At 38.4% G+C, this 13,891-nt stretch overlaps 1 protein-coding gene across 5 annotated transcripts; it reads right to left on the reverse strand.

Annotated features, from left to right (window-relative positions):
• Positions 1-275: 275 nt before the first annotated feature.
• On the reverse strand, positions 276-9,075 carry LOC139814690 (sorting nexin-13). Of its 5 annotated transcripts, none has more exons than XM_071781156.1 (11): positions 8,846-9,075; positions 8,450-8,580; positions 6,812-6,924; positions 6,553-6,652; positions 6,392-6,478; positions 6,175-6,299; positions 5,141-5,708; positions 3,349-4,911; positions 2,975-3,163; positions 2,668-2,882; positions 276-2,462 (listed from the first exon to the last, which is right to left on the reverse strand). In XM_071781156.1, exons 3-11 carry the CDS (start codon positions 6,922-6,924, stop codon positions 2,132-2,134), a joined length of 3,291 nt encoding a protein of 1,096 aa, XP_071637257.1. In that variant the 5' UTR covers positions 8,450-8,580; positions 8,846-9,075; the 3' UTR covers positions 276-2,131. The 5 variants fall into 5 exon arrangements, with proteins under 5 accessions (XP_071637257.1, XP_071637254.1, XP_071637253.1 ...); XM_071781153.1 differs by having other exon boundaries at positions 8,378-8,580; XM_071781152.1 differs by having other exon boundaries at positions 8,372-8,580.
• Positions 9,076-13,891: the final 4,816 nt, after the last annotated feature.

The raw sequence follows: 13,891 nt of genomic DNA on the forward strand, positions 1-13,891 counted from the left end.
CTTCTCCCTTTCTTCCGCTTATTCCCCCTCCCCCTTGTACCTCCGACGCTTCATCGCTTTAACCCCCCCTGCAACGCTATTTTACACATAATTAATATAAAAATACAAGTCTCTGATAAAAGAAATTTATGTTAAAACTATAATCGGCAATTACCGATGATATGTAAAACTTTATATTCAAGTATCAAGAGGGGTGTATTTATCTACAAAAATAAACGTCGCATACTTTTGGCATATGGGGATGCGTTTAGGGGTGAAACCAGGAACTACCCAAGTTATAAATAGTTCCTTTAATAAGTAAACGTGGTAAGTGTATGGCGTTTTAACATGAGATAGAAATAACTTTTTATACAGACGTACGATAGAGTAATGTACAACAATTTTATACAACTGCGTTTCGCATCTTTAACGAAAGGAGTAATCCTCATAAATTCCCAGAAGTGTCTGAAGGGCGCCATCGAGACTGCCGTTAATTTTTCGCTAATAAATAAATAGGTACTGCTCAATCGAATGGCACAAATCAACTTCAGTGTAGTCCAATATAAATAATTAAGTATATAATATCGGCGGTAAATTATACGTCTAAACTGATCGTATCCTTCGCGTTACTTCATATCGTCTAGAACTTAAGTTTAAGTAAATCATGATGTACAGTGTTCCTTTTACGTCTACGTAATACGTTGCAGTTTTGAGGATAATTGTAAAAAGGATAATTAACTAACTAGCCGTTGTAGCTTAAAATGCAAGTGGAATGTTTCCATCGATCTTATTGCATTCCTCTATGAGGTAATCACAAGGAATTCGTGAGTTTCAGTTATATTACCCTACATTAATACGACGAGAGTAGCAGCCCGAGCTGTAAGACTCGGTTACGCAATTGAAATCCGTATATCGTACTTTTTGGCCACTAGATCACTTAGAGTAGCTGCACACGTTCGGAAAAGTTCGAGATTACCTGCCTCTCTAAACGCGCAGTCAGTTATTCGTCGAGTATACTTTATTTCGAGGAAATAGGAAATTTTTTTTATCGCATTTAGCAGGGAAAAGTCTTATTATTATTGCACACATTACGATCTACCTATAAGTGTTCTAACGAGAGAGAACGAGACTAAGTAAGCAAGCTAAGTTTAAGCTTGCTTTTAATATCTTAGTTTTTTAGTATACCAATGTAATTTTTATTTTTTTTAGATCTAGAGGATATTACCTTATCTTTTATTCTCGAGATAATTTGTTTATTTCTTACGTTACGTTTGTAAATCTCCTATAACAAATTTTCAAAATTTTGGAGATATTTTTGTTCCATTGGAAATATTCCGAAGTTTTTTTTTGGCATTAACTAACGAGAAAAATCAACAGGATGTAACTTTTCCGACGTGCGCATCGTTGAACATATAAATCGTTAAAATATGAAAGCGTATGACTTTCGTTTTGTTCCCTGTCGAAAGCTATAGGCGCGACGGGTGTCCGATGCAATGGCATAGAGGACTTTTTGAAGAGACTAAACATCCAATAATATCTTAATAAGCGTAACGATTGATGATTCCTTAACTACCTTAACCTATTGAGCTCTACAGTCAGCACTTTGCATTTTGCTCCAGAAACAGTACAATGGAAACCCGTAAAAAGTCTAGACTAGTTACAGTCTACTAAATTCACACTTATGTTAAGTACATGTTACAATTATAGATACACTATAATTGTTGTTTTTAAATAAAAGAAAAAAATAGAGAGAGAGGGGGGACTCTTTCTACAAAAATAATCGAAGATTTAACTACAAAGAGAGAGAAATAGTATTTTATCAATTTTTAAATATGTTTTACCGCGGAGAAAATAAAGAGTAAAATAAAATAAGAGCTCAATAGGTTAAAGGCACAGATCTTAATATCTTAAATATGTCAGATCTTTCTATCTTAAATATGTTTCTTTATATTGTGGACACTTTGCACGAGTATTTTTTAATATCGTAATCTCGTTTTTAATATCGTTAAATCTCTAAGCTACCCAAAAAGAGATGCATTTTATTGAAGATTGATAATGAAGTCGAAACTCTTAATCCCTAATAGGATTTTCTTTCGACTACATAGTCCTCTCACACCATTGCATTCGGATATCAGTCCGTCCTATTCTTCCATCAGGACTTTGCTTTACTCTTACTCCTCACCCTCGGTGATACCGAATAAAGCTTCCTGAAAACTGTCACTAGATTGTTCTGTGGGAATAGAGTCTCGACGACACCTTCCAGCAGCACGTACAACAATCTTCTGTTCAGTACGGGCCGCTGAAACAACTCGAATACCCTCAGCAAGCCGCGCCTCGTCGTCTCGCTGCCTATGATATGTTTCAATTCATCCGAGAGGCACGAAAGCAAAGCTATTTTAGCTGCCACTCGCGTTCTGTTCTTCATTTCCGTGTCTCGCGATGGTTTACTCTCGGCCTTCACGCCATTCGGCCAGAAACTGTTCCTGTAACACGTCATTAATTCACTTAACCTTCCCTTTGTTCCCAGATTACCTTTGGATGTTGAATGGAAGCAAAATAATTATAGTAATCATAAAAAATAATTAAAATAACGAAATATACATAGAAATCAATTTGTATGGAAATATTAGTGATGAATGTCAATTTTATATAAAACTGTTACGCTCGAGATGAACACCATTTACTTACTTGAATAAGCGCAAATATCCTGCAACTTTTGACGGGCTGGTCATAAACGATACATACTCCACTATCCTTCTATTCACTATGTCCCCAAACATCGTACGAATGATTTGGCGCAGTAGCGTTATAATCCGCCGTCTCAGCCATTGATTTCGCACTTTCAGATCAAAAATCTCGTCCATTAACAGGAGCATAATTCGCAATGGGATATTATCATCTGTCTGTAAAAGAAAATACGAATTGAATGATTCAATTGACCGATTCGACATCTTAGAGATATGCAGTATCGCGAATGCGTATAATAGAAAAGTACCTCTGTATCGAGACCGGCGCTAACTTTGGTATTCTCGTAAAATATACTCGTCTTCTTAGGATTGCCGAAAAATTTGCTCAGATTATCCATTACGCCGTCCACTGTACTTAGCATGTTGTCCGGCATCGTTTTAACCGCCTGCGTGACACTTTTCATGGATGTTTTTAAGGGATTCATTAAAGTGTCTATCTGTATAAAAAAAAATTTAAACAATTAGTTTTTTCTATGTTATGTACTCAAAATTGTTATAAAGAATATATTATTTTGTAATTTCTTATAATTTCATAATTAACTTTTCACTTTTAAAAAATTTGATTCATTTATTTATACATATATGTATATCATAAATAAATAAGCAGACTATTCATATTTACCGTTCTCGAGATCTGTCCACCAGTGACTCCTTTATCATAATCCCCTTGCTCCAAGAAGGCCAACAATAGATTCTGCAATCCCATGTGACCGCCCATGATCGCGGGTTTCGTCAATTGGCACAACCATCCATTCAACATCACCATTCGTCTCTCCAACACCGTGCGCTCCATGTTATGGAAGGCCTTCTTCGCAGGGAAAGGTATTTTCGCCAGATCGTAATACTTTTCCTTGATCTTCTGGTGCAAATCATAGAAGTCAGAGTATCGTCTGTAGATATGCCATTTCTCCTTGTAGCCCGAATCGTAATTCTTCGTGACTGCTACCGCATATATGCCGTATGTTTTTCCGCGATCGCTAACAATGCCGGTTTCTATGATTGTGGCAGTTATCTCAAAGCGGCCTTGTTGCAGCTTTTTAATTGCATTTTGATCGTAATTGTTTTCGTCCAACTTGACGAACTGGTCCGCATTGGTTTCCACGTAAAACGAAATATCCTTCTTCTCACCGACTTGCTCGATTTCCGCGGTAGACGCTATACGCGTATTTTTCACGCCTTTGAAATTGTCCGAATCAACCTCATCAAATCCTCTACTTTCGTTCGTCTCTCCGATGCTCGTTAAGCTCGTCGAGGAATTCGATTTCTTAGCGCCTTCCTTTACTACGAGCTTTGTCTCATCGGTTTTGTATGTTTCGGATAATTCCTCCAAAGTGTCTAATTCGTTGTTCGTGCTCGACAAGCTTATGCTGTCCAATGATTTTGTGTCGTCTTCAGACACCGGATCCTTCAGCAGATCCAACTCCGCGAGCAGTTTTACATAAGCCAATGATCTTTTAAAGCCTGGCAAGAACTTGTCCTCATTTTGCAGTTTCTCGTAGCAACAATTTCGCAGGTCATCGAACCATGTTTCTTTGACCGGCTCTGTCCTCGTTCTCGTGAGCAAGCTTTTTACCAGCGTATCGTCCAGTTGCAGCTTGGACGATGCTTTGTCACTGAGGTACTGCTGATAGATCTTCGAGGCTGCTTCCTTCAGATTATCCAGATCCGCGTTCTTGCGTTTAGTACCGATCACACCTGTGCCAGATTGGGTATTTTGGATCTTTTGCAACTCAATATCTGATATCTGTTGCTCGGCCGAGACCCTCCATCCATAGATATTCAGGTAAAAGAACAGGTACGCTTCTGCATTTATGGAGGTCATATAATCGATGAAGTAGCTGAGTGCGATGTTGTTCTTCAGCAACTCATCTAATGGTAAATTAACTAGCTTCTGGCCTGGTATGAGCAATCTGTTCCATTCTGGTTGAGCGCCAATACCGTCCGTTTCCGTTTCCAAGCCCTCCTGCATACCGATGATCCTTGTCTCCAGAATTTTCTTCACGTAAACCAAGCTGTTCAGTTGTTGCTTCACCGACAGATCGTCATCTCCGCCCGAGTCTTTTGAGCGCAGATGCGTTATTTCTTTACAAATTATATTTTTTGTCGCTATTAATTCATCTAAATTGTCCGTTATTCTAATTACTGTTAAAAAGATATCACTTGGCAAACCACCATCCTTAGTACACTGAAATAAAAAAATAAAAAAATGACATACTATTCAGATATAAATATTAGCACTATTCTCAGTACGTCATAAAACGTTGAAATAAATGGGTAAATAAATAAGTAGAAATGTGACTAAATTTTTTAAATTTGGAAATAAGTTTTTATTAAACTTATTCAAGGATTAAGTCTTAAATTTACATCTACAAAATTCGTAATCGAAAGTTTCAAAGCATCAATGTTGTACTCACCAGCCATATACACGCCTGATTAATATAATCAGGATCGGAGAAAAGATCCAACAATGGTCTGATTATAACGTTCACTAACAATTCCCTTAAGACAAATCTTACAGTCAAACAATCGAAGTCTGCCTTGGGTAGTACCAGGTACAACAGGATTTCAGATATCTCGCCCAGGAACTCCAATTCCTGGGTGTCGTTCGTGCATACCAGGTCCCTGCATATCAGATTACTTTCCATCTGCACCTCGAGATCGAAGAATATCTTTTCCAGCGATTCGTCCTCCTTTTCGTCGTCACCAGACGATTCAATTGGCTCGGTGAGTGATGACAGATTAGGTGTATAAAATTTCGACTGCGAATACCAAGATACATCGGTCTCGCTCTTATTTCGTCGATGAGTGGGCGTCTTTTTCGGAGTCCCGCCCGATGTGCTTGAGCTGGCACTACTTTTCTGGACCCTGTTCGATCGTAATTGTTTCATCCTCGCGCTTGCTTGTCGATACAACCTGACGTGTGAGGCTGCATCGTCAACGAGTCGCGTAGTCAAGTACGGTATCCAATCGACACTCTTGACCCTGTTTTGTACATCGATATTACACAATAGAACTTTAATCAATAATGAATTAGATAGGTCAATCATTTACGAAAGGCGTACATCTTCGATTTTCAAAAATAAAAGTCTATTTGCGAAGAATGTAAAATCATATTACGTTAAAGACTATTTTTAATTGCTGTAATAAACTATTTTTAACTCAATCAAGTTTATGGAGAATAAAAAGATAAAGAAACGTCGCATTACTAATGCCTTTTGTATTGAGGTAATTGCATCGTACCGTACACAATGAACGCTTTTAACTTTAAGTGTGCCGTAGCGAAAGAGTTAATTAGGTTTTCAAAGCGTTAATAAGCATAGCAAATATGCAGAGATATGAAAAAGTCTTAAATGAATTTAATAAAACTGAAAAAAGCCAGCTCATGAAATATTCTGATTCTCATAAAATTAATGAAAGATAAATATTAATGAAAGATGTTTCCATATACCGATTTGCTACGTTGATGGCGATTTTTTGGGCAGTATCTCGAACGGAATAGATAAACTCCTCATCATCCGTAACAACGCTGTACCACGGTTCCACATAATCTCTGATCAAGAAATCCAAAATTTCCTATAAAAATAGCAACAAATACATTACGCCCAATAATATAATCAGCAGACGATTCGACACTATTCTATAAATATTGTTCTATAAATATGTACTTGCAGGGATTCATCAATGATACGGCTACCAGTTATTCTCCTATCTAATGTAAATGTCATTCTCTCTTTAGACTGATCTAGTATATGCTGTAAAAAAATAACATGAATATTATGCGACAAGTCGCGAATAAGTGGCGAACAATTTCAAAATTTCCACTTACCTGCCGGAACTTTTCAGTCTTCTTAGATAAATCTTCCCTTTCAGATTTAATCACATCGTCGAGATTCTGTGAGTACGTTCTATATATACAGATCAATGTCCTGCAACAGAATATTTTATTATTCCATTAATATTTATCTTTTATTATTCTTCGATGCGTATTTATCACAATTATCTTCACAACTTAATGTTTGTTAATATCTTCGTGTATGTACATTTCACATGCAAATTCTGCTTTTAGTTGAGCTTTCTTATCTTACCCTAAAATTAACGCAAGCAAGCAGATGAAAAGTTTTACAACTGTTCCTATGCCGAGGATGTAAGCAAGCAGAGTAGCGGCAGCTCCGAGAACGCCATACAATGGGACGTTCATCTGCAAAAATAACAATCTATTACCAACCGATGAATTGACAACTCTGAAATTAGACATACTCTAGAATTTGTGCAGCAGCGCCATACGCTAAGTATACACAATTCTCTCCAAAAACACTTATCTTTAGAAATATAGGAATTATCTCTAGAGATAATTACGGTATGCGTAGATAATGCAAAACGAGTGTACCGTTAAGATTTTTCTAGCAGCAACTTATCAGCTGTCTCCCCATGTACGCCTATTAAATAGGGTTTGTCACTCGTAACGGGAGAATAGACAGATAAATACAAAGGGAAAGATCCGGTACAGCTTAGTGATAAGGCAGTAAAAATAAGCCAGATTATCTCAGAATGGAATTCATTTCTCAAGACTTAATACTACTCTGTGCTCAGAACAAAAGCTTGGTTTGTTACAAAGAAAATAATATTTTACAAATTAATATAATACGCTTGTCAGCAACAAAAAGTTGGTAATATATAATATACCTGGTTTTTTAGCAACAATTAATGTTTTCTATGAAAAATCAAAAGTTTCACGATATAAATATAATTTATATTTGTAAGAAAAACTGACGTACACAGAGATAATCAATATAATCATATCAAATCACAGCTTGATTATCACAGCTTGATAAAAACTATTTATATTAAGAATGACAATTGCAAGTCATATCTTAATTTAATTAACTGTTGTTCAAAAAGTAGTGGTAAATGTTTGAAAAGTACTGAATAAATGTCACAACACTTTTTTTTATCTGTAAATTACTTAGCAAATGATTATTTTCTTTCTTAATGGAGAAACATATTTCTATCAGTTTAGTCTTTTAATTTATGATGTTTCTATTTGAACAAGCATCATTCATCAGCGTGATGAATAATAAGCTGACAATTTGTGATGAGTAATGTTTGCTACACAATGCTTAAAAAGACAAAGAAATAGATTAGAAAAATTAAGTCAATTGAAGCGTGTTTCAGTTAAGAGTTTTCTCCAAAATAAATAAATAAAATTATATGTTTTCATTAAACTTATAATTTTAGCAATATTTATAAAAGATATGGTACTAAAATACAACGTAGTTTTGTGAAGAGCAGCGGCGATAAGGAAATCTGATTCTTTCACAAGCAACAAACAAATCTGCAGATATCGCACGAGAGCTTACCAAGATAAGAAGTTGATTGAGATATAATGGTTAAACGATTCACTACAAGTGTGCTCGAGATATAACACTCACTCGAGATACAAGAGTTAAAAAGGAATTAAAAATATAACTCGAGAGAGATACGAATCTCCAAACATATCTTTACGATACAAGTAACTATCAATTACAACCGGTAGTAATCAGTAAACTGCCACTACTGATGGCAGTACTGCGTACACATAATAACAGCTATAAAGCGAACGTTTTGTACTAGGAACAAAAAAAAGTGTTACGCAACATAGGATACACCTTTACCCTGTCACATTCTCTCTCGTTCGAAAAAAACGAATTGCCTTCGCCACCTCCTGCCATTCGTTATCATTTCACCTCTACCCCTGGGAGCTGAAAGCCTCTATCTTCCGCGAAGACGAGATCTACTCGCTCGGGGTTTCATCGTCGCCGACAATTCGCTCCAGGAACCGAAACGACTGACATTATCGTACACCTCCTCCCCGCGCCTGCCGTCCCACATGCAAAACAACACAAAACAACTGTCACCCTACCGATACATATATATCTATGCACAGTAGGCGAGCGAACGCGAGCGCGCGTCTTGCGTGCGTGCTCCGAGATCACGGCGAGGCGACAGCCGACGTGTCGCCGATCGGACGAGCGGCCGACGGAGAGCAGGTGGGGACACGCAGGTGTCCCAGGGCGACGTGCGTCGTCGCGAGGTCGGGCATGGGGGAAGGGGGGGAGGGAACTTGTGTGTTATCTACGCACCTTTGGTGATTGTTCGACGGGCCGGCTGTCGTCGCGCATTCGGCTGCGCGCATATTGCTCGGGTGCTCGCGGTGACGTGCTCTCACGCTCGGCGGGCTGGTCAGCTAAGCGGCGCTTTATTTACATTCTCGCGGACGATGCGGCTCGATGCGCTGACGGACACGTCGGACGACACCATGATCCGCCGATCCCGCACCCCGCACGATTCTGCGTGGTCGCGGCGGCGGCCGCGGCGCCCGCGACGTTCGGCGGCGCGCGAGGCGCCGAGCGAGGCGCCGAGCGAGACGCACCAAGTGGCCCGAGAACGGTCGGTAAAGGCCATTGCACGTAACAAAGTAAAGAAAATAGACCAATCACAGTCGATTATTCCCCTTGAGCTCGAAGAATAATTGAGTGTGATTTGTCTATTTTCTTACGGCCTTACGATTATGACTTTGTTACGTGCAATGGCCCCGCGGATTGAAAATTAACGCGAGCTTTTATTTTTGTCTTGAATCGCTGGTTTATTTATTTCTGGCAGGATAATTTAATTACTGAATTAATTCATCTCGCAGTAATTTATTTAGCACGAATTAATTATACTGAGCGTTTTTAATTATTCGATTGACAGAGTAGCTTTCGGAGAAATTGAAAGTGGCTCTCGTAATTGTTTCATTGCTCCACCGCTAGATGGACGCACCAGTCGCTGATGCTGTTGCAGATTAGCGAATTTATTTATGTTTTCGCGTATTATTTCTACGTTATATTATTAACGAGGGTAAGAAAGAATGCAAAACAATAAGCGTTAGGAACAGAACGTTGTGAGAGTTATGTGATTTCATAAAAAAATTTTATTGTTTTGTACGCGGTAATTTCAGAGAGGAGTAACCTAACCTGAGAGTGGCTAATTGATTATCTATAAACAAATGAGTCAAAGTTTATTTTCAACCGCTTTATTTTACGCGCGACTGCTCATGTAATTTGGCAACTATAAATTTAACTCCGTCACGCTAATTACAGATATTTAATTACTGGTAATCAATATTACTCAATTAACGGAGAGGTGGATGCTGCGAAATTTTAACGATTTAAAGTATTTGCTCTTTCGGATTAACGCTGAGCCAAAAATCCTCCACCGCATGACGGATCGCAAATTGCGAAGTCAGATTCGGAAACTTGGATTCGCGACGTCGCTGGTTTTATCGCGCGCTATCAGAAATTCCTACTCCAAGCCATCATCGGCTCGCTATCGCGAATTATATCTTTCGGAGTGGATTTCATCTGACTTTCAGATGGAATCGCGGTATTAAAAAATTCCTCGCGTGATGGGATATACGATGGGATACGATAATGGTCGCCGTCGACCGCGATATTACACAAAATCTCTCCGTCGCGTCGCTCTCCTTCTCGAATTCAGAATGAAAATTCACGTCGAAAGATATAGCTCGGGCCCGCCGCCTGATAAGGGGTCAACGGTCATCGCGATTAGCATCTCGCGAACAACTCGAGATGCACTCAAGCTTATAGACTTCGAATAAAATTATAATTTAAAATTTGAATGTAAAATGTGAAAAATATTCGATCTAATAAATTTATGTCACTCGCGTGAAGAAAAAAGTCTCGTTTAGCCGTCAACTGTAATAGCTCGTATCAAACTACGAAGTAGGATTAAGATTAGATTGAAATTTGACCGATCAGAGCAAAATTCACTAAACTTGAGATTAGGTTTCTTTGAAAGCTTTCCAGCAAGCGACACTTAAGTCGACACAAGTATCTTTATCTTTATCTTTGTTACTGATTGCTGGAAAAAGAAATAGATAGAACGATGTTTGTGTCGACTTGTGTCGCTTGCTGAAAAGCTCCCTTTATTACGATTGATTGTTTCAATTCAATTTCAATCCCAATCCGTAGTGTGATACGGGCTTATGATAAGATTTTGAGAATTTTCGGAGGATAGGTAACGCAAAGGTATAGGATATTATAGGAATGGTCTCAGTATATTAAATATATTTTTAGTATAATACTTTCTATATACAGAAATACAGAATATTCAAATAATATCATAGGAAAATTGATTCGCCGTTAGGAAAATTGATTCGCGCCGTATCGCGCGGCGTCGCGCGTCGGTGTGAAGTTGCCGCCGTCATTTTCGAGCGTTTCACTTTTCACTTCGCAGAACGGTCATACTTATGCCGGGTCGACTCCGACGACGAACGTCTCTATTCCGGCGCGGCGTTGCGACGCGTCTAATCGGCGAGTACGATCGCGATAGCATCGTTTACAGATATATAATAGTATCTAGATACATTTTTAGCATATTCTATATAGAAGTACTGAATATTCGAATTGATATAATGTGTCGTTAGAAAAATTGACTCGTGCCCTTGCTCGTGCCGTATCGCCCGGCGTCGGTATGAAGTTGCCGCGGTCATTTTCGAGCGTTTCACGGAACGACGGAACGGTCACATGACGCTATGACGGGTCACGGGTCGGCTCCGACGACGAAGTTCCGTCTTTTCCGGCGTCTCGATGCGTTTAATCGGTGAGTACGATCGGGATAGCATCGTTTATAGATATATACTAGTATCTAGATACATTTTTACTATTTTTAGCACATTCTATATAGAAGTACTGAATATTCGAATTGATATATCATGTGTCGTTAGGAAAATTGACTCGTGCCAGTCCGTGCCGTATCGCGCGGCGTCGGTATGAAGTTGCCGCGGTCATTTTCGAGCGTTTCACGGAACGACGGAACGGTCACACGACGTCATGACGGGTCACGGGTCGGTTCCGACGACGAATCTCCGTTTCTTCCGGCGCGGCGTCTCGACGCGTTTAATCGGTGAGTACGATCGCGAAAGCATCGCACTTGAGCGCTCGGCATTTCGGCAATCGTCAATCGTTTGAATTCGTCGTTCGCGTATGGGCGGTCCATTTACTTTATAGAACGCGAAATCCGCGAGATCCGTTCGACAGGTACGTCGCGCGAGCGGTCGGCGAGGCGACGATCGTACATTCGGACATCTTGCATTCCGCAGCATTTTCCATTCCGACTCGCGCGCGCTTGCTCGTTTGCGTCATAATATAAGACGAAGTAAAGATCGAAATAAAGGACGCGCGCGTGGGATATGTAATAATCGGCCTGAAAAATACCGAGCGTAGCCTGGTTCTCGTTCTTCGGAAATCGTTCAGAAGTACCGGTTGGAGCAACAGGTATAATAATCATCGCTGCGGCGACTCGGCGAGTACGGCGCAAAGTTGGTCGCGCGACTCTCGAATCCCCTTGTCGCTCGAAGGCTCAATATCTGCGAGAAGTCGCGGACGCGGAAAGTCTCGTAGCCGTTTCTCGCGTCAAATCCACCGTTTCTGTAATTAATTGTATTCGCGCGTCGTGTATCGAGCGCGTCGTACAAAGGGTCGTGCGTAACGAGTGTCTCATGTTTCAGCGAGTGCCGTGTGAGTGCCACCGAAAGATAGTCAAAGAGAAACGACAGAGGAGAAACGTCGCATAAATATCACGAAAGAGCAGCCACGAGGAACGCGAGAGGAGGAGGCGGCCCGGGGAGGCATCGGGCTTCAGCGGAGCGATCGTAGGGTGAGCAATTTATTATTTATTTACTGTTTCTTATTTACGAATCGTTTTTCCTCGCAACGGTCGCAATAATGGTGCACTCCGTTTTGTAACATTATATGATGTAACCCGTATATGAAACATTTGAGATTATTTTGAAACGCTCAAGATATTTAATAAAATATTAATAATATCTATCTCATTTTTAATTTTAAATTTTTATTATTTTACTTAAAACATTTTTTTTTATGATATTTATTTAGATTTTGTGTGCGCGTATGAAAGAGATAGAGAATTAAAAGACCTTATTTGCATAAAATTTTATAAAATTTGTATCTAAAAAAATTGTAGTCTTGCTTCGGAAATTATGTAATTCTTTTATTAAATAAAGTTTAAAGAATAAATAAAAAATTTAATGCGCGCAATAATTACATCTTTTAAAGTATCTTTTAATTATTCCGGACATTGTTTTAATATCTGGATATGTTTATATTTTACAGATATCAACGTTGCGTACTACGGCTCTGCTATTGCGCGTTGCAGGTGAGCATTTAATTATCTTTTTATTGATTTTTTTGTTAATCAAATTTTGCTAATCTCTGAAATAATATTACTGGTGTGCTTTAATTATCTGCGATTGTTATCGCAGATATCCTTTCTTATTTTCTCTGCGATGGTAACAAACGTATTAAAATATATCTATTAATTATTGTATCTCCATTTATTTTAACAATTTATAACAGTACTACGTATAAAAAAGTATTAGAATTTTAACATTAAACATTCGATTTTTCTTAACGTCTTTTAATTTTGTTTACAAAACGTGAAAAGAATCAAATCTTTCTTATATGTATAATTGTACATATATAAATAATTTATCTATGCCATATATAAAGTTTTTTTAATTGTACAATGTTGCGGTCAATTTTATGCGTTACATCGAAATTATTTAGTATCTTTTTCGTTTTTCTTTATTCTAACGTTGTGGATCGACTTAACTGTATCAACTTATTTGAGAGATATGATATCATCTCATTATTCGCGTAATCGTGTAAGTAACAGAGAAGATTTGAAATATGATACGTTGATGAGAAGATAATCTAAACCGTAAGGTCTATGTAAACCTTACTACAAAGGATTTTTGAAGCACCTTTATGTATAGTAACGTGATGAAAATTTATAAACAGAATTTTATCTAGTTTGAGCAATCAACAAATTTTGTTACTGTAATTAATTGTTCAAGAAAGACGAAGTTCTACGTATATTCTTTTCTTTGACAGTCAAGCTTTTATCTCAAGAAACAATTAGAACAAACAAAATCATCTTGTTTAATTAATATCTTATTAATTTCACCGGATTTTTTTGTCTGGCGTCATTATCGCACCTCGAGTGCGCTAACGATTCAACGTATGAAAAATGAAAAAAAGAATTTATTATTTAAATACTAGAGAAATAATCCACTGGCGCGTCTCAATTTACAATGGATATCGGAT

The sequence above is a fragment of the Temnothorax longispinosus genome, chromosome 6 (assembly GCF_030848805.1).
Source record: "Temnothorax longispinosus isolate EJ_2023e chromosome 6, Tlon_JGU_v1, whole genome shotgun sequence".
Lineage (NCBI taxonomy): Eukaryota > Metazoa > Arthropoda > Insecta > Hymenoptera > Formicidae > Temnothorax > Temnothorax longispinosus.